The sequence below is a fragment of the Danio rerio genome, chromosome 12 (genome assembly GCF_049306965.1).
Source record: "Danio rerio strain Tuebingen ecotype United States chromosome 12, GRCz12tu, whole genome shotgun sequence".
Taxonomy (NCBI): Eukaryota; Metazoa; Chordata; class Actinopteri; order Cypriniformes; family Danionidae; genus Danio; species Danio rerio.
Genome location: NC_133187.1, coordinates 24905117 through 24930068, shown reverse-complemented (window position 1 = coordinate 24930068; position 24952 = coordinate 24905117). Strand labels below are relative to the sequence as shown.

Genomic DNA, 24952 nt, shown 5'->3' with positions numbered 1-24952 from the left:
TAATAATAACTCCGCACCAAACTGAGGCTTTCATTTTATAGCTTAAAACATGTATGCAAATGTATGCAATCTCATATGTAAGGGCTGTGACGGTCACCGTGACGACAATCACTCTAGAACACACATTTTCTGTTTTGTTGCCAAATAGCCTATACATTTATGAACATAACGTTAACTTAGACGTGATACAGCAAGTTCAAGTTCAGCCATGAACCTTGCTGGAAAACTTATATTACATCGCCAATCTGGAAACATTTTGGATTCGTGGCGAACGAGTAAGGCGAATCAATAATTAGGATGAAGCTATTTGTAGGGCTTGTTTAGAAAAATAAGTGTTAAATGGACAAACACGTCGAACCTCCATAGCCATCTGTGGTAATGTCACCCATGCCATGACATGCGGAGCCAGCTCCGGTGTCATCTACTGAACGCAAATGCCCAGCTAGTCAGCCAGGTATGGTAGAGAGGCCTTTTCAAAAATGGGCAAATACAAAAGAGAAACTGATAAATAGTAGACGTTGATGAGAAATGGAGCAGCATATTTGGTAGTTGAGAACGCGCCGATCCACAATGTAGAGCTGGTTTCCGAGAAATGCAGGCGGCGGAGCAAGATACTCTCTTTGCCACGGTTGCGAAAAAGTATCTGTATGGGCTACAGGCACACAGTCTCAGTGCTGCTGGAAACATTGTAATCTCAAATAAGTCTCCGCTTAAACCGAACAAAGTCAACATGTTAGTTTTTCTGGCAAATAATTTAAAATATGAATAGAAAAAAGGCGGAGAGACGCAGTTTTTTTCCAACATCTGACTTATGTTGTTACAATTGGCTAATATTTTTGTTCTTCGTTACTATTTATATTATTATTGATTAGTATTTGAGAAGTTTCTAAAATGTAACGTTTACTGTTTCAAGCAGTTAAAGTTATTTAATATTTAACTAGCCTAGGCTGTATTGTGTTGTTTTATCAACGAAAGTTAAAAAACAAACATGTTCGTTTGTACGAATATTTAGCATAATACTTTGGTCTTTTTTTATTTCTTAATTTTACATGAAATGTAAATTAACTTAGGTAGGCTACTTGGGTACAGGGGCGTAATTTGTTGGTAGTATACCGAGGAATGTTTAGACAGTAAATATTGTCATCATTATTTAAAAAAATTATAAATAAATTAATTAAATAAAAAAATAAATAAAACACCTTACGGAAAGGATGCAATGAAGGAAAAGCATTCGTACCCTATACATGCAATAAACTTATATTGCGCCAACAAGAACAAGCTCTAAAAGGTAAAGTCTAAAGCAAGAGGAGTTAATAATATGATATTAATATTAGTTGTTAATATTAATGATCGTAAACACGACCTGCGTTGTATAATAAACGGCGTCATTGTGTCCTGTCTGCGATTTTTTTTTCTCGTTGAAGAACAGAAAATTCATGTTGTCACCATCTTCCCAGCCAGGTTTTCATCCACAGTTTCCGCTTTTGTTTCTTCTCAAACAATAAAGTTTCGCTATAGCAGGCCCGGCGGCAGGATATCATAACTGAGGGCGCAAGGGCGCAATCCCATTGCACTTGACGACTGAATTTGGTCCTTTCTTGTTCCTTTTATTTAGGCAATTTATTAATTCATTACTTTGCATTACCGATATAGTCCTACTTTTTATAGTAATAATAATATGCAGTTTTGCTATTACCGATTTTATTAATGAAGGCAACGATACCGTTTACATTAATGCAGAAAGATAATGTTAAGCACCAAACAAGTGGTTTAAATTATGTTAGTCTCTTTATTTCTTTCCGTTTTATTTTAAACATTATAAATGTGTAAAGTTTTAGGTAAAGACGTCAAAATACGCCCACACATGCAAGCTAAACTAGATCATCTGAGTCATCACGCTTTATTACTCAACCAAAATCAGCGAGGAAAAAATAAATGTTTTAAATTAAATTATATTTAAATGTTACATTAAATAAAAAAATAAATTTAAATGTTAAATGCCATTTAAAAATAGTTTCTAAAATTAATGTGTTACTTAGTTACATTTTTAGGCATTAGTGTAGCCAAACAGAAAGCCATGTATATTATTCAGCCTGCAGCGCAAGAGGTGGATCCGCGGTAAATCCACACGCACTGAATAGCCTACCTTTTTCTTTTACAACACTGTAAACATAACTTCGCAGGTCGATCATCTTTAAACGCAAAAGACATTTTTAAGTGTCCTAAATTGACTGCTGCTGTAGAAGGGGATGTTTTTTTACATAACTGTAAACGTGTGCTTTAGCTATGCCAAAATGAAAGCAAATATTTTGTTCTGCGTTTTGTCAATTGTTTAGCTTAATAATAATAATTAAAATAATAATAATAATAATAATAATAATAATAATAATAATAATAATAATAATAATAATGGATATAATAAATTATAATATTATTTATAGTATAGACATTTTTACTAGGCTACTTTACTATTAATCCCTAACTCAAAAACTAATGTGAAAATGAATGGCAGCTGTGCTAAAATTAATGTAATGGGAAATTTCTTCTGCGTTTTTCCCCTTTATAGCTCAATAGTTTTATTCAAAGAATTAGTTAAGCAAAACATGAAATAAATTAAAATGCGTGTCTTTGTGATATCCACTAGTCCAGTTTTCTCCAGTGTGAGTTTAGAGTGCGCCTCCACCGCATGCGCATTTATGCCTGCACCAGATCAAAGCAGGTGTAAAGTCCAGCACAGAGCGCGTTGTGCGTTCAAATACCCGCTCCACTGTCTCCAACACACAAATACTCGAACTCTTTATTTGTGGACTTACTTTTGATAATAGGCTACTATCATTACCTTTATCATGATTCTATTTTTATTTTTATTATTCAATTTTTTTATTTTATTTTCTTTATTATATGTTATATCCATAATTGTTTGCACTACTGCCCTTTTTGCACTGTCTTTGTACGCAGTGACGCTGCACTGCTTTGGCAATACGAATGTACAGTTATTTGTCATGCCAATAAAGCACCTCAAATGTGAAAATAGCCTAGGCAACAAATAACAAATCGGAGTCTAATAATAACAAATGCCATTTTCATTTTCATACACGTGTGGGGTTTGACAATATGTGTTTAATTAAGCTATAAAGATTAGCCTATCAGATGAAATGCATAGTGAAATATGAAATAAATGTCAATTTTGCTGAATAATTAATTAATCTATATCTTTAATATTTTTAAAATCATCTCGCTTCGGCCCAGAGAAAGAGGCGCGCGGCACCAGCGGACCTGTGCTTTCCCAAACAAAGCCGTACAGTAACTTGCGCTGAATATGCATAGTTTGGGGGGGGAGGATATAGTAGTGAGTGTTTCCCAAAACCCCTGTAGTTTCTCTGTCGCAGATCCAGCATTTGAATCACGTCACTATTAACCCTGCTTTTATTTATTAAATGCTTCCCAATGCCGCATTTCTGTTGAGCGAAAAAAAGCTGCTGAAAATAAATAAAGTTATGCCAATGCCATTTTAATAGTTTCATGATAGTAGTAGCTGGTGTGCTTCATCTGCGTGATTCTGATTTGACATTCTTCCGCTAAACTTGCGCTGTCTTGATGTAAATGGGCTATGAACTGTTGCTATTGAGGCTAAGGTGTAAATAGGCTATAGTTCTCTCTGCAACTTTCAGGTTTGAGGTGGGGGAAGTGGCAGAGGCAATTCAAATGAACCATCTCTAAAAATAAAAAATGCCACGTACGCGGCATCTGTGTAAAGATCATTACCTTATTTTATTATTATTATTATTATTATTATTATTATTATTATTATTATTAATTCATTCTTTCATTCATTTTCTTTTCGGCTTAGTCCCTTTATAAGTCTGTAATTGCCACAGCGAATTGAACCGTCAACTTATCCAGCATATGATTTACGCAGAGGATGCCAGGAGGGCCAGCTGGGGCTTTGGGGGGCGAAGTGAAAGGAGAGGCGGACTTTGCCCCAAGTCTGGGAAAGATGGCTTGCCGTCATTACACTAGTTTTCCGAAGGCACACGAGTTACATGCGCACATGAACAAATAAATTAATAAATAAGGGAAAGAAAACATCTAGCCTTATGGGTTGAGAGGTCTTTTTGATTATAATCGCCGTTATGTTTCCGTTTTAAATGTAAGGCTGTTGCATAAAATAATACAATTTTAATTTATAAGTGACTTTGCTGCGTCCCCCTGGATGTTTCATTAACGCATAATAATCTTTACACCATATTAAAGACACAGCAGACTAAAGGTTTTCGAGAGTTTTTGTCAAGTTTAAACGGTGTGTTTGTGCGTGTTTATATGCCTGCATATGTGTGTGTGAGAGATTGAGCAAATGAGCGCTCCCTTCACAGCTCTGGTAAGCTGCGAGCAGCTTCTTTCTTTTTGTTATTTATTTTGCAGATAATACACAATATGAATAAAACAGAAAGACATAAAACTTTACGTGTACCCTTTTGTAGACTTAAAACAAGTGTCATATCTTTATAAAATAGCCTAAGCCATATTGAAATATAATTTAAAGAATTACAAATATCTGATATAATAAAATCGCATGAAATAAATAAACCATTATAAAACAAGCAAAAGCAACAAGGTAGGCCTTTATAGCCTACATAAATGAAACCTTTAAAGCCATATTAAACAAAGCCATTTTACAAAGGCTTTGTTTAAAAAAAAGATTTTATATATTCTCTAAAAACAGTAAACACCAGAGAAGGTTTAAAATATTATTTATTTATTTATTATTTATTTAGGATACGATGATAATAATCAAATCATGCAAACAGAGCATTTTTGGGGTGAGTGAACGCATGAACTGCGACCTTTTTTCAGTTAACCAAATGTGCAGTGCCACTTTAAAAACGGATCAGGGGAAACTACAAAAATAAGTGTGTTCTGTGTCCCCAAACAAGCATTGATGTTTTTATATGACGCGCTAAAATTGAAAAATGAAATTTACATGAAGAGCTTTATTAGTGAAAAGCTGCTGAGCGCAACGAAATATATGCTGTTTTATTACTCGCTCTGTGCTTAAATAGTCTACTTAACACTTTCCTTAAGATCACAGATACAATATGCAACATCTAATTCCGGGGACGTTCTGGGGGCAGGGTTTGCGTGTCATGCTGCAAGCTACTAGCCCGAAAGTGAAAACGCGACATGATTTCAGCCTCACTGATGCCCATTAACACCTAACAGACAAGCTTTTGGTTATGAATAGGGGGAAGGGGTCTCCACTCTTTAAGTGTTTTTCATAAACATGAATACACAAAATCCAAAAATAGGACGGATGGCTTAACAAAACCTATGCGTTTAAAAACGAAACCGCATTAAATATGGGGCCTTATGAAAATGAATGTTTCTAAGCACAACAACTGAACTTAATGTGTTATTTAAAATATCTATATTACGCTCCAAGCATTCGCCAAAACGAATATATTTTTACGTAAAAACACAGAACATAGCTGAATAGAGTGTTGCCTGCTTTAGACGATAGGTTATTAATTATATTATAAATGGTTATGTTCTGGTCAGTGAAATAATACCTTTAATAAATAAAATGGTGGGCCAGTGATTCCCTCGCTGTCATCAGTGCATGGGTTAATGAGCTTAGGAGAATTCTGCTTTGCATTTTTCTATGCATTACTAACATCACTAAACCAGACATTTGTTTTATAAGTTAACCAAATATTCGCGCAGATTCAGCAGTTTTTTTCTGACGCGTTTGCCATTCATGCCAGTCAGTGAAAAAAGAAGTAACTGTGGCCCTGTTTGCAGGTATTAAGATTCGTTTTCATCAATCTGATGCAACTTTTATTATTTACAGGACGTAAAAATGCAATTAAAAGTTTCAAATCAATTCAATTCAATTCAATTCAACTCAATTTATAAAAAGACTATAGCCTATTTTATGCATTAAATAATGAAATATAACTAATTTCCTTTATTTCTGATCAGACCATGCATTTTAGACTATTTTACAATTGTAATATGTGCATATGCTTTTTTTAAAATAACATTCGTCTAACAAATATTTTAGCACATCGAAAGTAATTAAATGACCTGTTTTTGATTAAAAACCTTTATGCAAAAGGATCAGAAATTGATCGCGCACGCGTAGGAAAATGCTGTTATGTGACACATGACATGCATGGCTCCTATGCCGCGTTTTTAGGATAAATTGGCATATAGGTGCTGCTTTGAATAGAATAAAACTATTTAAAAACACATTAAAAACTTCACAAAGCGTATCTTATGGAAAAACACCAATTGCCGGGCTCTGCTTTCGGTTTTAAAAGAATCAAGCAGCTTTAAAAAAATATAATTTGCTGAAGAGAAATGACAGAAAAAAAAGATTAAACATATCGGGACTGTTAAAAGAACATTTCTCTTTAATATATTCTTTCGACTCCGAAACATCAGCTAAGATTATGAATTACGGAGTGTCTCTATTGCCTGCTTCAGCAGTGCGTGGCTGGTTATGAACAAGGAGGCGGAGAGAATGCGCTGTTTAGTTTCGGCTTGATATATTTAAATAAAAACTAACACAGAACTGCTTTTAACGCTCAAAAAGTTAAACTAAAATGCACAACTCTTGTTGGTTGCACCCGCGGGATGCACAATAAACCTATCGCGCCATTATTTTAATTCTATATTCGTGAAGAATGAGCCATGAGATTGAGATTTTTGAAGGTGCTCTCCAGCAGCGAAGTTCCTGGCAGAGTAGCGGGTGAAAAAATGTGCATGCAGAAATTGAACAAGAGGAATAACATTTTAAATTATATAACAAGCATTGTATTCTTTCTAATCCCCGCCCAGTTTTAATACAAGTTGTGTTCTTCAATATTTGTGGCTGGGAAGTTTATTAAGAATATATTTATAATTATATATTATTAAATAATTACATATATATATATATATATATATATATATATATATATATATATATATATATATATATATATATATATATATATATAGAGAGAGAGAGAGAGAGAGAGAGAGAGAGAGAGAGCCATTACAAGTAAAACAACAACAACAAAAAACAACAATTTTACTTTAAAGAAAAACAGATGTTTTGAGAAAAAAAAAACTGAACAAAACTGAAACCAAATTATTAAAACTAAACTTGCGGGACTTTATTTATGTCCTGTGGCAAAATTATTTTTATTATACTTTAAGTTATCTGCTTGAAGTAGGCTAGGTCACATTTATCAATGGTAAGTTTTAGTCTAAGTTTACATCAATAACAATGTGCATTGTCCTTTACCATACAAAAAAGGAAGAAAAAACATTATTATACACCATAGTAGCCGCAAATCTTTTTAAATGCATTAAAAAAGCAAGCACATATCTTAGCCTTACCTTGAGTTTGTTCACATTCTGCCAGTATTAACATACATGCTGTATTTTATTACAGTTCATTTTGATGAATTAGGTCTAACTGACAGCTTTTTCTTCTTTTTTCGCGGTTATGCGGCATTATATTTCACACGCATATGCAAGGTGACAGAAATTGAAATTAAAATACCAAACATACTGAGCCATTAATTAAAAAAACAAAACAACAGTTATAGCTTCTTTAAAGGAGAACATTGACGTTTTGAAAAAAAAAAAAAAACTGAACTGAAACTAAATTATTAAAGATAAACCTGCGAGACTTAATTTATGTTATGTCCTGCGGCAAAATTTGTTTTATTATACTTTCAGTGATCTCCTTAAGGTAGGTCAATTTATTTATTTATTTATTTGCTTTTGATGAAGCAGCATTCAACTTAAGCTCTTTAGACCATGCCCCTGACCGTTTCTCAGTGTTTCGCCACAATATCTTTAAATAAATAATTTATTTAGGCCTAATTTCATTATTAATTAGTTTTCATTATTCGTTTATTATTATGTACAATTGTTGAGACATAAAATAAGATAGTAAAATATAATCAACAACGAAAATTAAAACAAAAACAGAAATAAAAACATAAATGAAAATGTCTTGTCTTAGTCCTATCAAAATAGCAAACACTGAACATCTCTCTATATTTAGGCTAAAAGACTGCTTTATTTATTTTGTTTAAGACTACTTATTTGTACTGAATGTTTGTGCTTTCATGTTAGTTGTCTTTTATTTCTTCAATTCTATTTTCCAAAACTAGTCCTCTTTGCACTTAAAAAAGTTTACAATAAAGTGTTAACAAATTTTAACTGATTAATGAAGGAATTATAATGCTTTGACTTATTGTTTAATCTCATTTACAAGCACAGTAGCATATTTAAAGCTGCTGTAAAGGCTATTTCTGTCCGTTCGCATCCCGTCCCTTTGCGCCCCCTGGCGGCTCATTCACAAGCTGCTGTCATATACTAAAAACAGAGCGGCAGTTATTTCAAACGGCGGCGGTATAAGACGCGGCGGTAATAGTCACTTTGAACTCTCACCTACTGTACTGTTCCCTTAAGGTCACGTTTTAAAAGGATAGGTTATCCAAAAATAAAGAATTTGCTGTTAATTTACTCACCATCAGGCCATTCAAAAAATTTTTTTGAAGACTGAAAAAGTTTTTTAGCTTAAACTGTGGTGATTTATATACAAAGCTACTACTTTGAGGAACAAAAAAGTATATATATAGACAGGCAAAACCAAATTAATTAGTTTGGCTCCTGATGAAATATTGGTAACTTATGAAATAAATTCATTAATCTTCACCGGAATCATTATTTTATGGTGTTTTAAGTTATTTTTAGCATAGAGTGATCACTTCAGAAAACCTCAACTTTATCCTCAGGAACAACTGGTATTCATTTTGTTTTGTCTGTACAGTGCATCCAGAAAGTATTCATAGCGCTTCATTTTTTCCACATTTTTTTATGTTACAGCCTTATTCCAAAGTGGATTAAATTAATTTATTTCCTCAATATTCTACACACAATACCCCATAATAACAATGTGGAAAAAAGATTTTTTGAAATTGTTGCAAATTTATTCAAAATAAAAAACCTGAAAAATCAGATGTACATAAGTATTCACAGCCTTTGCCGTGAAGCTCTAAATTGAGCTCAGGTACATTCTGTTTCCACTGATCGTTCTTGAGATGTTTCAGCAGCTTAATTGGAGTTCACCTGTGGTAAATTCAGTTGATTGGACATGATTTGAAAAGGCATACACCTGTTTATATAAGGTCCCAGGGTTGACAGTGCATGTCAGAACACAAACCAAACATGAAGACAAAAGAATTGTCTGTAGACCTCCAAGACAGGATTATCTCAAGGCATAAGGCTGGGGAAGGTTACAGAAAATTTTTTGCTGCTCTGAAAGTTCCAATAAGCACAGAGGCCTCCATCATCTGTAAGTGAAAGATCAAATAAGCTAAGTGATTAGGGGTGAAGGGCCCTAGTTAGGGAGGTGATCAATAGCCCGATGGCTCTTTGCTTTACAACAACTTGGTAAATGTCCTTGAGTAGCCCAGCCATAGCCCAGACCTAAATCCTATTGAGCATCTCTGGAGAGATCTAAAAACCATAGTAGGCCATCGCTTACCATCCAGTCTGACAGAGCTTGAAAAGAATTGGAATAAGGAATTGGCAAAAATTCCCAAAGACAGGTGTGCCAAGCTTGTGGCATCATATTCAAAAAGACTTGAGGCTGTAATTGCTGCCAAAGGTGCATCAACAAAGTATTGAGCAAAGGCTGTGAATACTTATGTACATCTAATTTTTCAAGTTTTTTTATTTTTAATAAATTTGCAACTATTTCAAAAATTCTTTTTTTCACACTGTCATTATGGGGTATTATGTGTAGAATTTTGAGGAAAAAATGAGGAGAAATGCATTTAATAATACAGCCATCAGTGATGTCATTTCAAAGTGTTTTTCAAGTGTCTTTCTTTGTGCTCTATTTGTGTGATTGTTTAAGTCATATCTATTTTCTTGTATTCTTTAAGCAGGGATTTATTAAAAAGCACATTAAACTTTCACACTGCTTTTAGATGTTTACCCCCATATGTGGATCGGGTCAGGCGAAGTGTTCTGCAATAAATGGTCTTATTCCCCTTTGCTTTCTCTAACACGACTGACCCACGGTTTGCGGTTTGGTTTCAAACATCTTTCCAGACGAATCAAGATCTTATCTGTTTGGATACATATTAATCCACCAGCCAAAGTCAACACATTTAACACATGTGCAGCTTTGCGAGCCCGACATTGTGTTTTAACTGAAACCTGATTATTTAACGTAGCAAACGATCTGTTTTTTTCGACATGTTTGAGTTAAGATCGAAAAGATTTCAAGTTGATATAGTGGTATTTCAGACCCAGACAGAATAACTCTAGAGCAGAAGAATGACCATTCAGGAAAATGATGATCTAAAGGAGCTTTCGGTTCAAACACTAGATCACATTCACCTTTTTCTTTTATATCAGAATATTTTGTACGCTTTCCAAACATCTCTGTCTGGGCTTTTATAATTGAACATTACAGTATTGGGCTACAATGTGTTGTTTCTTCCTAGAACTATCAAGTGCAATTTTTGCACATCTGAGCAGTTGGCAGAGTCCTGTACAAGTAGCCTAGTGCCCAGTCTCTCCAGAGTTAATTTATCACACATTTTAGTGCTTTGAAAGGTTATTTATCGGACACACTTGGTGGAATATGTTGATCTCAATAATAAGAGAACATGATGATTGCGTTTTTAAGCACATTGATAGAAGCTTGGATGGTGGTCCCCCACGTTTAGCCCGCCTCAAGGTTAACTGCATCTGCTCTGCGCTTGGCCTGGAAGTTATTAAGCCTTTCATATTAGCCTTCTCCCCTAATGAGAGCCCTAATGACTACTGACACTTTTACGACCCTCGCAACCTGCCCCTGTGAGTATGCGCATGCACTTGGATTGAAAAACAATTACTCAAATGTGTTATTTTATTGGGGCTGTTGAAGAGTAAAGGGCTCGTTTTTGTTTGGGTCATTAAAGCGAATGACAATGAACAGAATAACCTGAAAAAAATGCACTAAGGAAAATCGGTTAACCTTTCTGACGCACCACCACGGCTACGTCTCATTTGAAGACTGTTTAGACTGTGGGGAACTGGCTGGAGCTCTGTGCTTGAATTCGGACTACAGGTTTAGTGCTGTTCGTGACTTTTGGGATACAAGTGGCCATACATCAGAGACAGGGCGAGCTGCTGCAGAGATGAGTGATTGAGGACTTTAAACTCATTTAGTGCTCATGATGAGTGAATAGAATGGTCAAGGGACTACGGACCATTTGTCTTCCCTTTTGACAAGGTTTCTACATGGGCCTGGAAGCAGGCAGACTAGGCCTAGTGGGGTCTGGAGATTAACATTGCCAAAAAGTAAAGACTGTTTTAAGTTTGTGAGTCCTTTTAAGGCAAAGGAGTTCTTGCGTATGAAATATGGCTTGTTGGAAACGTGTATTATGATGTATTTGTTTTCCTTTTCCACCTATACATATATGCACATACAAAAACATACACTTTTTAAATATGGCTTTCAAACAGGAGCTCCACATTACTCAGTGACCCTAAAACATTTGAAATAATCTCCTGTTTCCTCAGTGCAATAAATCAGTGTCTTACTCTTCTATCAGCGGAATAAGGATAACACGTTTTGCACCGTCATGAGCTTCTCATCGAATCATGTGTGTGTCTGAAAGTGTATGATGCATCAAATAAAAATGTGTATTCTCCTTGCGAGTTTGAAAAACATCTGTTTTGTGTTCTCTAACTTATAGATTTTGATTTGTGCATGTCTCGTAGCAGTCATTAAAGGCTAATAGAAAAACCACGCTTGACTCACGGCGTTATACTGTGTGAATCTTGGCCTGTCTTTGGGCCTAGACTTACAGAATTGCATTAGGGGATCACATTTTTTTATGTGCATTTGCTGCAAATGTGGCTTAGACTATGCGACTACAGGACTTGTAGTGAAGGAGAAGCAAGTATGAGAAATGTTTGACTTAAGTTTACTACATCATGCTCTCTCCTTGTACAGTGGAAAATATTTTATTTGTAATATCTGTATTTCATTTGTATTCATTTTGAATGTAATGTATGAGAAGTGCATACAGGATGACATTTACTGAATAAAATCATACATTTGTAAACATTTTAACTAGTTTTGAACATAGACTATAAAAGATATGGGCGTAGTATCCGTGACGTCCCTCTTAGGTTTCTGAAGAGAGCCAATGAAGTAGGTGTGGCCAACCGTGGGTATTTTGTTTGTGTCATCGCGCCGACCGGGACTTACCAAAAAAAGAGCAAAGAGGCAGAGCTTGAGTGGAGCTACAGATGCCTGCTAGGATTTTGCTTAGATGAGCATTTCTTTGAGAGAAACGCTTAATACTTCATTACCTGTGACTCGTTTGTGCTCTGACCACATGTGCTTGGTTGTACACTATATCAATAAAATGTTCAAACTTTTAAAAACACTGTTGTAATACTTTGAGCCACTAAGCATTGTTTTAATGATGTTTTTCTATAGGAGAAAAATGCAAATTACTCCCAAATACTTCAAATATAGTCTGTGTAATTGATGCAAGGCTATTTATGTAATCCAGTCAAAACACTGTATGACATTACAAATGACTGTTCTAGAGCCTAGAGCTAATCAATCTGTCAGATTCTGGGGTGCATTCAAGTTCTAAAGAAAACTATAAATAATAAGTTATCTTAAATAAAACAAATACATTTATAGATATGGTATATAAGTATATAATTTCACTCACCTGGAAAATGCAGGCCACGTGAATGGTTTGTGAGCACAATTAAGTTCACACAGCATGCCATATTATCTGATAATTGTAAAAATAGTTCCAAAATGCAATTGACTTTGGTAATTGGTAATCAGCTGAAGTAAAGTGACTGTAACCAGCAAGACCTAGCTGTCACTCAAGTGGCCACGCCCTTAATTATGAAGATTTACTATAACTTTATAAAACCCAAACTGATGAGTTATAAAAAAAAAAATTCACCCCCCTCACAGTTGTGTTGAAGGGTAATATTTGCTATATGAACCAAAATTGTTCATTGTACCAGGCTGTAAACACCTTTTGTTTATGTTGTAAAGTTGGCCATTTTAACAGTGGGGTCAATATTAATGTGCTCTATAATGGAGCCAGGACTAACAGAATTTCGATGAATTGCAGTTACAGTTACTTCCGTATTGGCTTCATGAGGAAGAGCGGGAGGTTGCCGCTCAGTTTTGAAATAATTTTTGTTTTTTTAATTAAGATTTTTTTTTTTTTAATAAAGTGAAACTATATTAACAAAATAATTAATATATTTGCTATCGGCTGAAAAAGAATGTAACGTAAATAAAAATCATAATAGTCAAAGTTAAATAACTAGAACTAAAGAGTAAATTTAATTGTTAATAAACCTTTTGCAAGATATTAATTTACACTTTCTTCTTGTTTGTCTGTTTTCTTCTGCAGGTCCTACTGGTGTTGGATTGAATGAGCTCAAAAGGAAGTTGTTGATTTCTGATACACAACATTTTAGTGTCACCATCCCACGTAAGTCCTTTCTTATGAGAGAAAGTACTGTGACAGTAAAAATAAAAGATAATTTTTTTTGTAGTACTCATAATGCATATTTATTTATTTATTTATTTATTGTTGTTTGGTACATTAGTGTACTTCACCATTGTAACAAGGACTCACCTCATCAGTTTGTCATTAACAGCAGCTCTTCTCTCTGTGTTGGTCTCTCCTCCTCTGTTCCTCACACATCCAGAAACACATGATCCAGGAAAATACCTTTGAGCAGATATTCTGAGGACAAATGCATATGGCTGTCATTTATGTATTTAAACAGGCTGAAGCTGTGGAGAAATTGCATATTTAGAGGCATGAAAATCTGAGACGGGGCTTGGAAGTTTGAGGGAGTTGGAGACAGTGGCTAGAAAAGCCACGACTGTTGATATAACACTGAGATGTTTGTTACCTTCAGGTTTGGCTTTAATAGATGTGTCTGATTCAGGCTTTGACACTTTGAAATGCCACTGGTATTAAAATCCCATCCAAGGCTTTTTGCCTTAATGCTGCCTAATTGCTCTCAAATGTGACCCCTGCATTAGTCTGTATTATGTAGCCCGGCTTTTCTCAAACCTTACAGAGATTTAGATTATAAGGATGGATTCTTGGAAAGAGACTGTTTTGAAAGTGCTTTTTGGTCGTCGTTCCTCTTTTCATTTCAGTCCCTTCAGCTCTCATTGTGAATAAGGAGTGATTAAACATTAAATATATTTCTATTTAATTCTCTACAGAAGACCAGTGTGCCAATTGCTTCACATTTCCAACTATCGGGTCTTTTAAAAAGCGCAAACCAGCCATGGCAGCAACACTAGCGAGATTGTACAATATGATTAGTGGAGGGCACTTAAACATTTTGTCCCCTCTCCAGCTTTTACTGCTATTTTCCGTGACCTTAGAATGAAATTTAAATTCTTTTGCCACACCAAAAACATTTCCTATGCCACAGAGCTAATGCCAGATGAAATATATTCTATTTCTTTCAGCAGTATATAAGGAGGGACTTTTTTTTCTTTGTTTTGTGAGCACCAGCAGTCGGAGATATAATAACATGTTATCTTGTGTCTGTGGTGGGCTGTCATCATGGGAGGGAATGTGTCTTCATCAAATATGTGATGGGTCGACGGTAACTAATAATTTTCTCTCATCCCACCCAGCCTATGCTTCCCTCCTCCTGTCTCTTACTCTGTCTTTAAAGGAATAGGTGTTCTTTTTTTTAAACTAAACGAGAATGTTGGAAATTAGACAGCAAGTGGTCCATTTATTTTACGACCAGTGGTGCATTACTGTTTAAAAGTTTGAGGTCTGTATGAAATTAGAAAAGAAAATGAGAAAGATATCAATTTATGAGATAAAAAATATATACATATTGTGAAAATTAAACACTGCTTTTTTTTTTAATTTCATATATTCATAAGAAAAAAAAAAACATTGGGTGACTTTATTTTAAACTGTCCTTGTTACAGTGTAACTGTTCATTTAACTATTGAGTAACATTAATTAATTACATGTACTATTTGGTTAAAGTAAAAATGAAGGCTAGATTTACGTTTAGTTTCATGTAATTATGCATAATTGTAATTACCATACTGGAACATGGTAGCAGTGTAATGCGTCATCCACACTAGAAGCGACTGTGTAGCTGCCTGTCGCTCTGGATGGTGACCTGCTTCAAACGCGGGTCTGTGTAGGTATATACAGCACAAAATACAGCTGGCCTCTGAGCGAGCTGAGAGAGGATCATGAAAGCTGTGATGGTGCTCCTATTGGCTATCGCTCAAAAAAGTCACTCTTTATTTGCATAAAGTTGAAGGATTCTTAACTTTGTCGCATCGCTAGACACTCCTTGTTGCTCGCTCTACTTCAAAATGAACAGTCGCTTGTCACTTTGCCATTACGAGTCGCTCGTAGTGTGAATGAGGCTTAACAATACATGTTAGTTGAACGTGTAACAAGGACATAAAATAAAAATTTTATGTCACTGTTTAATTAATTAATTAATATTTATCTAATATTGCAATTTTAAGTAGTTAAAATACAGTACTAATTTATTATTTTATGTTTAAAATATATAACATATATATTTGCATAAAGTTGAAGGATTTTTAACTTTGTCGCATCGCTAGACACTCCTTGTTGCTCGCTCTACTTCAAAATGAACAGTCGCTTGTCACTTTGCCATTACGAGTCGCTCGTAGTGTGAATGAGGCTTAACAATACATGTTAGTTGAACGTGTAACAAGGACATAAAATAAAAATTTTATGTCACTGTTTAATTAATTAATTAATATTTATCTAATATTGCAATTTTAAGTAGTTAAAATACAGTACTAATTTATTATTTTATGTTTTAAATACAATTTAAAAATGAATAGCTTATAGGTGCATAAGGTGAACTGCCTAAATGTTAACCGATTTGCATAATATCTTTGAAAATGCAATCCTTCCCCTGGCATCTAAAGCCATTCCTCTTGATATCACAATTGGGTACCTTAAAGACGACAATAGACAACCCACTAGATCATGTCATTCACCAGTTAAAAAACTTTATTGTACTTTTTAATACTAAAATTTCAATAAAAACTATATTATATCAAGCAAGTTTTCCGTTGTGTAGCAAGCAAAACTTGTTATAATGTGATTTTACATACATGAAGGTTTAGCTGGTCTCACTTTCTCTCATGATTTGTCCTAAAGCGACTACTGTACGCTTGGCCGGTGGGCTGCAGGAATTACACCTTATACTAAGCCATACTAACATGCTTTTTTAGACAGAATATTCCAAGTAGCATGTTAAATAATATATGGGGCTTGTCACAGGTTATCATTGTTCAAAAATGAACCAATGTGAATATGAAACCAAGTCAGCTCAGTAAAGCAGGGTTGGCGGAATAGCACTATTTACTTATTTTTTGTTGTTAAACTAAATTAAATTCTACATTATCGATGCTGTAATAGGTCCCTCATGAAACTGAGAATAGTCACATCAATCTTTGGATTGGTGGATTTTAGTGGCTAAACAACACTTCTGTGCATATAACCCATTCATAAAACAACAAAATCTACATAAGCTTTGCATGACAAAAATGGTTTTAAAGGGCACATAGGTTACCCCTTTTTTCATATTTATTGTAAGTCTTTTGTGTCCCCAGAATGTGTCTGTAAAGTTTCAGCTCAAAACACCTATCAGAGTATTTATTATAGCTGTTTGAAGTGTCTGTATTATAACTGGGAAAAGGTTGAATCAGGATTTTAAAAGGTTTTGTTTCAGCATTTGTTTTTGCTGCTGTCACTCTCTCTTTCTCTCGCAAATGGTCGACTTGTCTCTGTGAATGGCTGCACAGATGTACAAATCTACATTTTTTTGACAGACAGTTTGGACTACTTATCAGAATTATGGGAATTGTTGAACTGACAAATTTTAATTGGATAAATATTTTTTAGTCTCACACCTCTTTTAGAAAATAATAAAACAAATAAATACATTTAGATCATTTACTTTGATCATTACTATTGGAATGTGAAGAGACTTTCAACCAGCACAACAAAAAATGTTTCTGAAGACAATTCGTCAACTTAGAATTATAAGGTTCTATCTGATATTTTTGTCAAAATTGAGTTATTGACATATTCTTATTAAATGACAACTTATTTACATGATGTGATGTTTTTTTATAAGTTGTTTACATTTTATAGTACCATAGTTTTCATTTTAATAAGATTTGATAAATCTCTTATACTTAACAATGTTATAATTTTCAGTTTTTTTAACAATTCAGGTTGAAAAGAACATAATTTTAATAAAACAGTAAAACTCTTTTGTAATATTACAAACCTCTATACTCTTGCTTCTTATCAATTTATAAATTTTTGTAAAATAAATGTTTTTTAAAAGTCTTGCTGTTCCTAAACTTCTGAACAGTAATGTGTGTAAAAGCTGAAAGGAGAAAATGCAGGAAAAGAAAAAACCTGGAACAAGGCAAGTTGGAACGGTGATAAAGTTTAATAGTTTGTTTTGGACCTGCTGGCAGCTTGCAGACGATTTGTCGGAGGTGTGTTCGACAGTGACCTTTGACCCTCCCTGACTCTCATTAAACACACCGCTGTGAGTCTCCTCATGGCAAACTTTGACCCTGGCTGTACCCGCTGGAGCCGTGCTGGCTGGACTGGCACGCGCCGTCTCATTTAAAGACAGCAGTTTATAAGCAGCTGAAAGCAGGAGCGGGGCTTAATGAGGGACAGAGTAAACTCAGTGCTGTTACTGTACCGTGTGCTCCTGGGGCTTTACAGGCAGCTTTACACTCACGCTGGCCTTCAGAAGCCTCACAGTGAGGTGAGCCAACACAGACGCGGTGGCTGTGGATTCAGGCCTTGCAGAGGTGGTTTATTTTATAGAAAGTTAAGTGGGATATAAAAGTGCCCATGGGGAACTCCCTTTAATCAAGGAAATGTCTGTAATGAGCATTTCTTCACATATTCTTCCTGAAGCACCTTAGACCACAGGACACTTTGTGCCTATATAGTAACACGGTTTAGGGCTGATTGGAAATATTGTTTTACAAATTAATTACAATTGTAAAATGAATGATCTGATTATTGAGGCTTAATTAATTTTGTATACTTTAGTACTATATATGTTAGTGTCTATATGAACATTTATCTGTTAAGTAGTTGTTTTTCTGATCAGAGGCGTCTGCTGATCTTATTGTTTTAAAATAAACTAATAATTTACGCATCCTGTTTTTGTCCTGACACCACTCATGTTTCTTTAATAAAACTAAAAATAGATAAAAAATAATTTTTTTTTTTTTTTAAATTGTCCACATCTTTACAGTGAATTGTGATCAGCATCAAGCTTGATTCATTAAAAAAAAAAGTTTAATAGTTTCATACGTTCCATAAATGCCTAGTGCAATAGGATTTGGTAAAGAAATTTTAACAATTGAGTAACAAAAGTGTTTACTGTATTCTACTATGAAACTATTCTACATTGTTAACTGTGGCACTAATAGTTTCTAATGAATCAGCAGTAGTACACAAAGACCAAACGATCAAAATCTGAATTTTCTTCGTTCTTTTTTTTATTCATTCTTGGTTTGTTGATGATGGTTTATAAAAATCAGAGCCAGTCTACCATTTTGAATTGACTTGTTTCACATCATGTAGTATATGATGACCACTGTAATGTTTTAGCTTTTGATTATGGTTCATTCCAGTTAGGGAACACAAACATATTTGAACTCTTTTAGGCCAGTGGAGACAGAGATCACCTCGATTGGATGAAAACACTAGAAAGGTCAAGTGCTAAAAGCAATCAAAGAATTCTAAACTACATTCAGACAAAAGCTAATCTAATATTATGTCATTTACTTGAGGATTTTAGTATGTGAGTACTTTATTAACAATATGAGCTGATCAAAATAAAGTAATTGATATTCATAATGTTGAGCAAATGCTTACTCCTTTACTGTTTGTAAATCTACAGTCATAAGCTGAGTCTGAGGGTGCTTTCACACTAGTACTTTTCGTCCGCACCAGAATTTGTTTGATGTCAGAGTATGGTTTGTTTAGCTAGTGTGAATGTGTTTTCCTGAACTCGGGTGCACACCCATGAACTGTACCCGAGTCTGCTTGAAAGAGATGGTCTGGGGTACGGTTCATGCGAACTCTGATCCGGTTCACTTCTGGTATTGTTGCGTAGGGATGCTATGCAGACAGGGGTAGTATTAATGCAGCTTTATTATGAGAATGGCCAGACAGGCAAGGGTCGAAAACCAGCAGAAACAGTATAGTAGACAATCCAGAAGCGTAATACAAAAATAGGCGAAAGGTTCAGGGCAGACAGCAAAGAATTAAAAATACGATAAAAAGTCCAAGGTCAAAAACACAGTAAACAGGAAACGAGGAGAAATGCTAACGTACGGACAGCAACAGCTTAACAATACTCAGCGACATGTGTGTGGAACAGAGGGGTTCAAATAGTCCAAATAATCAATCTGTGAGCAGCTTCAGCTGTGAGAGTGTAATCAGTCAAGATCTGGAACCGATTGTTTGTGTGTGTTGCATGACAGGGTGTTGTAGTCCATAACATGGCGGATTTGTAGTTCATGTGAGTGTGAATGTTTTCCAGTGACCTCCGGTGGTTAGATCCCTGGTAATCATGACTGGTATGAATGCAATTTTACCAAATAACGATTGCATTGAAATACATTTCTAGGCTTTTCACCCATCACAGTACACGTGCTGCTGATGATGTGACAATAAAAGTGATTTGATTTAATGGAAGTGAACCGCCAACAGTACAACAAACTATCGTTTTCATAATGTTCATTTGTATGCTTGTCTTCTCCAAAAAACTGTTTTTGGAGACATCGCGATATGTTCTAAACATTTATAATATTGTTGCGGCAGATAGACATGAGTTGCTCTCTGTTTGTCCAAATCTAAAAGATTCAGTCTAAGCAGAAAGACTGTAATATGCGGAAGTGTCCATTTTGGCACTTTGCTTTCGGGTCCATCACCTAGCAACAGCCATACACACAACAGCAGGTCGATGACGTAAGCGTACCGGGGTTTAGAAAGAAAATAAAAGCTAGTGTGAACACAAACCAACCGAAAAGGTGGCAAGAAGGGACAATCGAACTTGGGTACAGACCAGAGAATAGAACTAAGTGTGAAAGCACCTTGAAACCGCTCCCTAATCATCTATATTGTGTCAGCCATTTTGTAGCAGATCATTTCCTATGCTAAATCGCTCTATACTCGCAACTCACTCTGATTTTTGAGTGTATGTTCACTCAATTTGATAACAAGTATTGTGTATTCCTACAGATTGTTTAGTGTGGAACTACATTAAAGTTAAAGGGATAGTTCACCAAAAAAATAAAATAAAATTCTGTAATCATTTACTCACTCTTTATTCCTTTAAAACCAGTTTATTTCTTAAACACAAGAAAATATATTATGAAGAATCCTGGTAGCTGGCATCCATTTTCATTTGTGATCGACAGAAGAAACTCATAAAGGTTTAAAATTACATGAGAGAATGTTAATGATGAGGGAATTTAGAATTTTGAATGAACTATCCTTTCCGAGAGTGTGTTATTTGTCAAAGTAAATGTGTTTTTTCTTCACTTTACCTTTATCTTTCACAGACACCTCTCGGTCAAAGAGACACCAGGAAAGCGAAGGAGTGGAGTATCATTTCATCTCCAAAAACCTTTTTGAGGCTGACATTCAGAACAACAAGTAAGTCGCCTTCTAACACTATCCTCTTGCCTCACATACTGTTCTTATGTGTATAAACTATTTGGAAATGAGCAAATGAACATTTTCTGCTGTAATTTGGGTGGGGGATGTGAACGTTTACCATGGAAATAGTCCGTATTATTCATTAAAGTTTAGTGGAGCGCTTCCTTTATTCTCAGGATTGTAATTATGTCAACCGTAACCCTGACACAAACACTCCACAGTGGGAGAGATATAAATCTGAGAGACGGAGCCTCCGTGGCCAGTTAGTATTCAACACGTCGTCCAGAATCCCTGACTGAACTTGAGTAAATCAGCACTTCAGTCAAAACACAGCACAACAGTTTTCACTGATGTCGTCCATCTCAGACGCTATGGCAAACACTCACCAGTTCTGCCTTTCGGCTGCCCACTATTCTTTCGTTTTTTCACTCGATTTCCTGCAAGCCAGTTGTGTGTATGAGCAGCTCAAATCTCTTTTCTGTAAGCGAGAGTGAGATGGTGTTGACAGGTGGTCTGATGCTGTTTGTGTGTGTGTGAGAGAAGAGGGGTGCTTTTTACCCAGTGGTTCATAAGCTCAGATTTGTCTTGATGGCATGATGATGGATGTTTTTCTGTAGCCCTTCATCAGAGGATAAAGCAACACAACAGGAATGCGTATAGAATGTCACTTCGACAGCTAGCTGGGTGTTTTAACTGCCTTGTGGTGGAAAAAGCACACAGTGGTTTGTTCTGTGGTGAATTGAACATCAGAATGAGTAAACCACAATTATCAATATGGAGAAGGGTTGGGAATGAGCAGGTGGGCACTGAAAGACTGCTTTAAAGACATTTTACATACCCATTTTCTCTTTCTCTTTGCAGTTATACTTCTTTTTTTTAGTTTGGAATGGAGTAAAGGCTAAATTAAAATGCAAAACAGCATTTAGTTTAGCAAAATTTATTATTATTATGTTTTATTCTTATTAATATTTTTTTCTTCATTGTTGATGTATATATATATATCTGTACTAAAATAAAAAAAAATTTGTATTCAACACGTCACCATTTTACTCAGAAAACATGTTTTATAATAACTACATGAATCATCTACTAAGCATTAGCAAATAGTTAATTCAATATTTGTTTAACATTAATCTATATTAATAGACGTTAGTAAGCAGTTTTTAACTGCAGATGAAAACACTCTATTCTTGACTTTTAAGTACATTTATAATGTGCTAAATATTTGTACTATTATTTTTTTTACTGATTAATTTTTCATTCATTCATTCATTCATTCATTCATTCAGAATCAGAATCAGAATCAGAATCAGTTGTATTGCCAAGTGTGTTTCAAACACACACAAGGAATTTGTTTTGGCTACAGAAGCTTCCAGTGTACATAAAGTGACAAAGTGACAACACAAAATAAATACGGAAAAAAGACGATAAACATTAAACAGAGATGCAGTTAATCAAAAAATCTGGATGTTGAGTTGTATGTACAGATTTGTTATAAATATACAGGTTATAAGGTGCTGTGTACAAATGGGATTGGAGATAGTATTGCGTTATATATTGATATAAGGTGCTGTGTACAAGTGCGTTTTAGAAAGTATTGCACATATTTATTGCACAGTTGGGGGATATTTAAGTGTTCATAAGATAGATGTCCTGAGGAAAGAAACTTTATTTGTGTGTGGCTGTTTTTGTGCTTGGTGCTCTGAAGCGCCGACCAGACAGTAACAGTTCGAACAGGTAGTGTGCTGGATGCGAGGCGTCTAGAGTGATTTTGCTGGACCTTTTACTCACTCTGGAAGAGTACAGTTCTTGAAGTGTAGGAATGGTAGTGCCAGTGATACGTTCAGCAGTCAGGACTATTCGCTGTAGTCTACGGAGGTCGGTGTTGGCAGCTGAGCCGAACCAGACGGTGATTGAAGTGCAGAGGATGGATTGGATGACAGCTGAGTAGGACTGCACAAGCAGCTTCTGTGGCAGGTTAAACTTCCTCAGCTGACGAAGGAAGTACAGTCTCTGCTGGGCTTTCTTCAAAATAGAGTCTATGTGAATGTCCCACTTCAGATCCTGAGAGATGGTGGTGCCCAGGAATCTGAATGACTCTACTGCAGCCACAGTGCTGTTTATGATGGTGAGTGGGAGGAGTGCACGGTGGGTTCTCCTAAAGTCCATTATCATCTCCACTGTTTTGATCGTGTTCGGTGATTGGAGGTGTTGATGGCTGTGTAGGGAGATGGTCCTGGCTGTGTTGATGTGGTATTGATGGCTGTGTAGGGAGATGGTCCAGGCGGGTGTGAGGTGTCTAGTTCATTCATTCATTCATTCATTCATTTTCTACTGCTCTTCCGGGGCCGGGTTGCAGGGGCAGCAGGCTTAAGAGGGAACCCCAGACATCACTTTCCCCAGACACTTTCTCCAGCTCCTCGGGGGGGGATCCCCAAGCGTTTCCTGGCCAGCTGAGAGACATAGTCCCTCCAGCGTGTCCCTGGTCTTCCCCGAGGCCTCCTCTTGGTGGAATATGACTGGAACAGCTCCCTAGGTAGGCATCCAGGAGGCATTCGAAATGGATGCCCGAGACACCTCAGCTGACTTCTCTCATTTCAGCCGCTTGTATCTGAGATCTTGTCCTTTTGGTCATGACCTAAAGCTCCTGATCATACGTGAGAGTAGGAATGTAGATTGACCGGTAAATTGTGAGCTTTGCCTATTGGCTCAGCTTCTTCTTTACCACAGTGGACCGGTACATCGACCGCAATACTGCTGCCACTGCACCAATGAACCCACACTTTATCGTGTTTTGGGGTTTGAGTGCCTGAGTGATCCAAGGGTCTCCCAAGGAAAAAAAGGTCTTAGGTGACAGGTCAGACTTAAGTGCGGTTCAAAAACCCCTTATAAGTACAATAGCATCAGCGACCGTGATGTTGCCTGGTATGGCGCTGCCGGGCCCCACCCTTGAGCCAGGCCTGGGGTTAGGTGTGGCAAGATCGTTCAGAATGAGTTAGTAAATGATTAATAAACTATTCAAATCAACATTTATATATTTTATTATTCAGGCATATACTAATAGTTATTTTGTATGTTAATAAATGCTTTATTAATTCAACTTCAACCAGTTTTGTGACCTAATCCAAATGGAGGACTATTAATGCTTTATAAATCCCTCATTAATGGCAAATTGGAAAAAACAACAACAATATAATAATTTAACAATATATTATAATAGAACTTGTTAATGTTATTTAGCAAAGTTTATACTGTTAAGTAATTATATTTAGATAAGATTGCAAAGACTTATTTATTTTTAACTTATTGCATTTTTTATACAGTTTCATTTGAATATCTTCAAGTCAATAATTTTCTCTTTTTTTCTGTCTAGAATATAACTGAGCCTTTAATTGTTATTTATAAGGGATTTATAAGCATGAATAGTCCTCACTTTAGATGACAAAACTGGATTAAGTTGAGTTATAAAGCATTTATTTACATACAAATTAGCTATTAGTTTAAGCCTAAATAATAAGATGCATAAATGTTCATTTGAATAGTTTATTAATCATTTACTTATGCATTCTGAATGATCTTTAAAGACCATCAAGTATTCTTAAATAACTGGTTTGTAAACGATGCAATGCTTAGTTTAGGATTGAAAAATAATAATTAACAATACTATTATTAAGCACATTATATATGTGTTTATAAGTCAAGAATACAGCATTTGTATCTGCAGTTATAAACTGCTTACTAACATGTAAATGTAGAGTTAATGTTTAACAGATACTGAATTCACTATTTTGCTAATGCTTAATACATAATTCATAGTGTGTTATAAAGTGTTATAAAGAACTACATATATGAAAAGAAAACTAAATTAATTAGATTACAAATGAAGTTATGTGTAATAAAATAAAATGGAAAAAGTATTGAACAAATGAAGAAAGGAAGTGCAGAAAAGCAGTGAAAGTCCAGACAGCAGCTAAAATCTCTCAGTAGGTCTTCAGCAACTTTCTGCCCTCCTTCAGTGTAAATAAATATTAGCTGCTTCAGTCCAACATCCACTGCACATTACCAGGATGATGTAGATGAAACCAGGGTGGACATTTCAGGAAGACAATGATGCAAATACCTAAATGCATAAATAGAAA

General features: G+C 35.4%; 1 protein-coding gene across 13 annotated transcripts in view; it reads left to right on the top strand.

The window, feature by feature from the left end:
• The window catches only part of mpp7a (MAGUK p55 scaffold protein 7a), a 207739-nt gene that overhangs the window by 151076 nt on the left and 31711 nt on the right, over positions 1–24952 (top strand). For all 13 annotated transcript variants that reach the window (XR_012387476.1, XR_012387475.1, XR_011017326.2 and 10 more), the window contains 2 exon segments: positions 13464–13544; positions 20717–20810. Coding sequence is in view for 6 of the 13 variants with exons in the window: in XM_073917350.1 (XP_073773451.1) it covers positions 13464–13544; positions 20717–20810 (175 nt within the window). In the remaining 7 variants the exon portion in view is untranslated.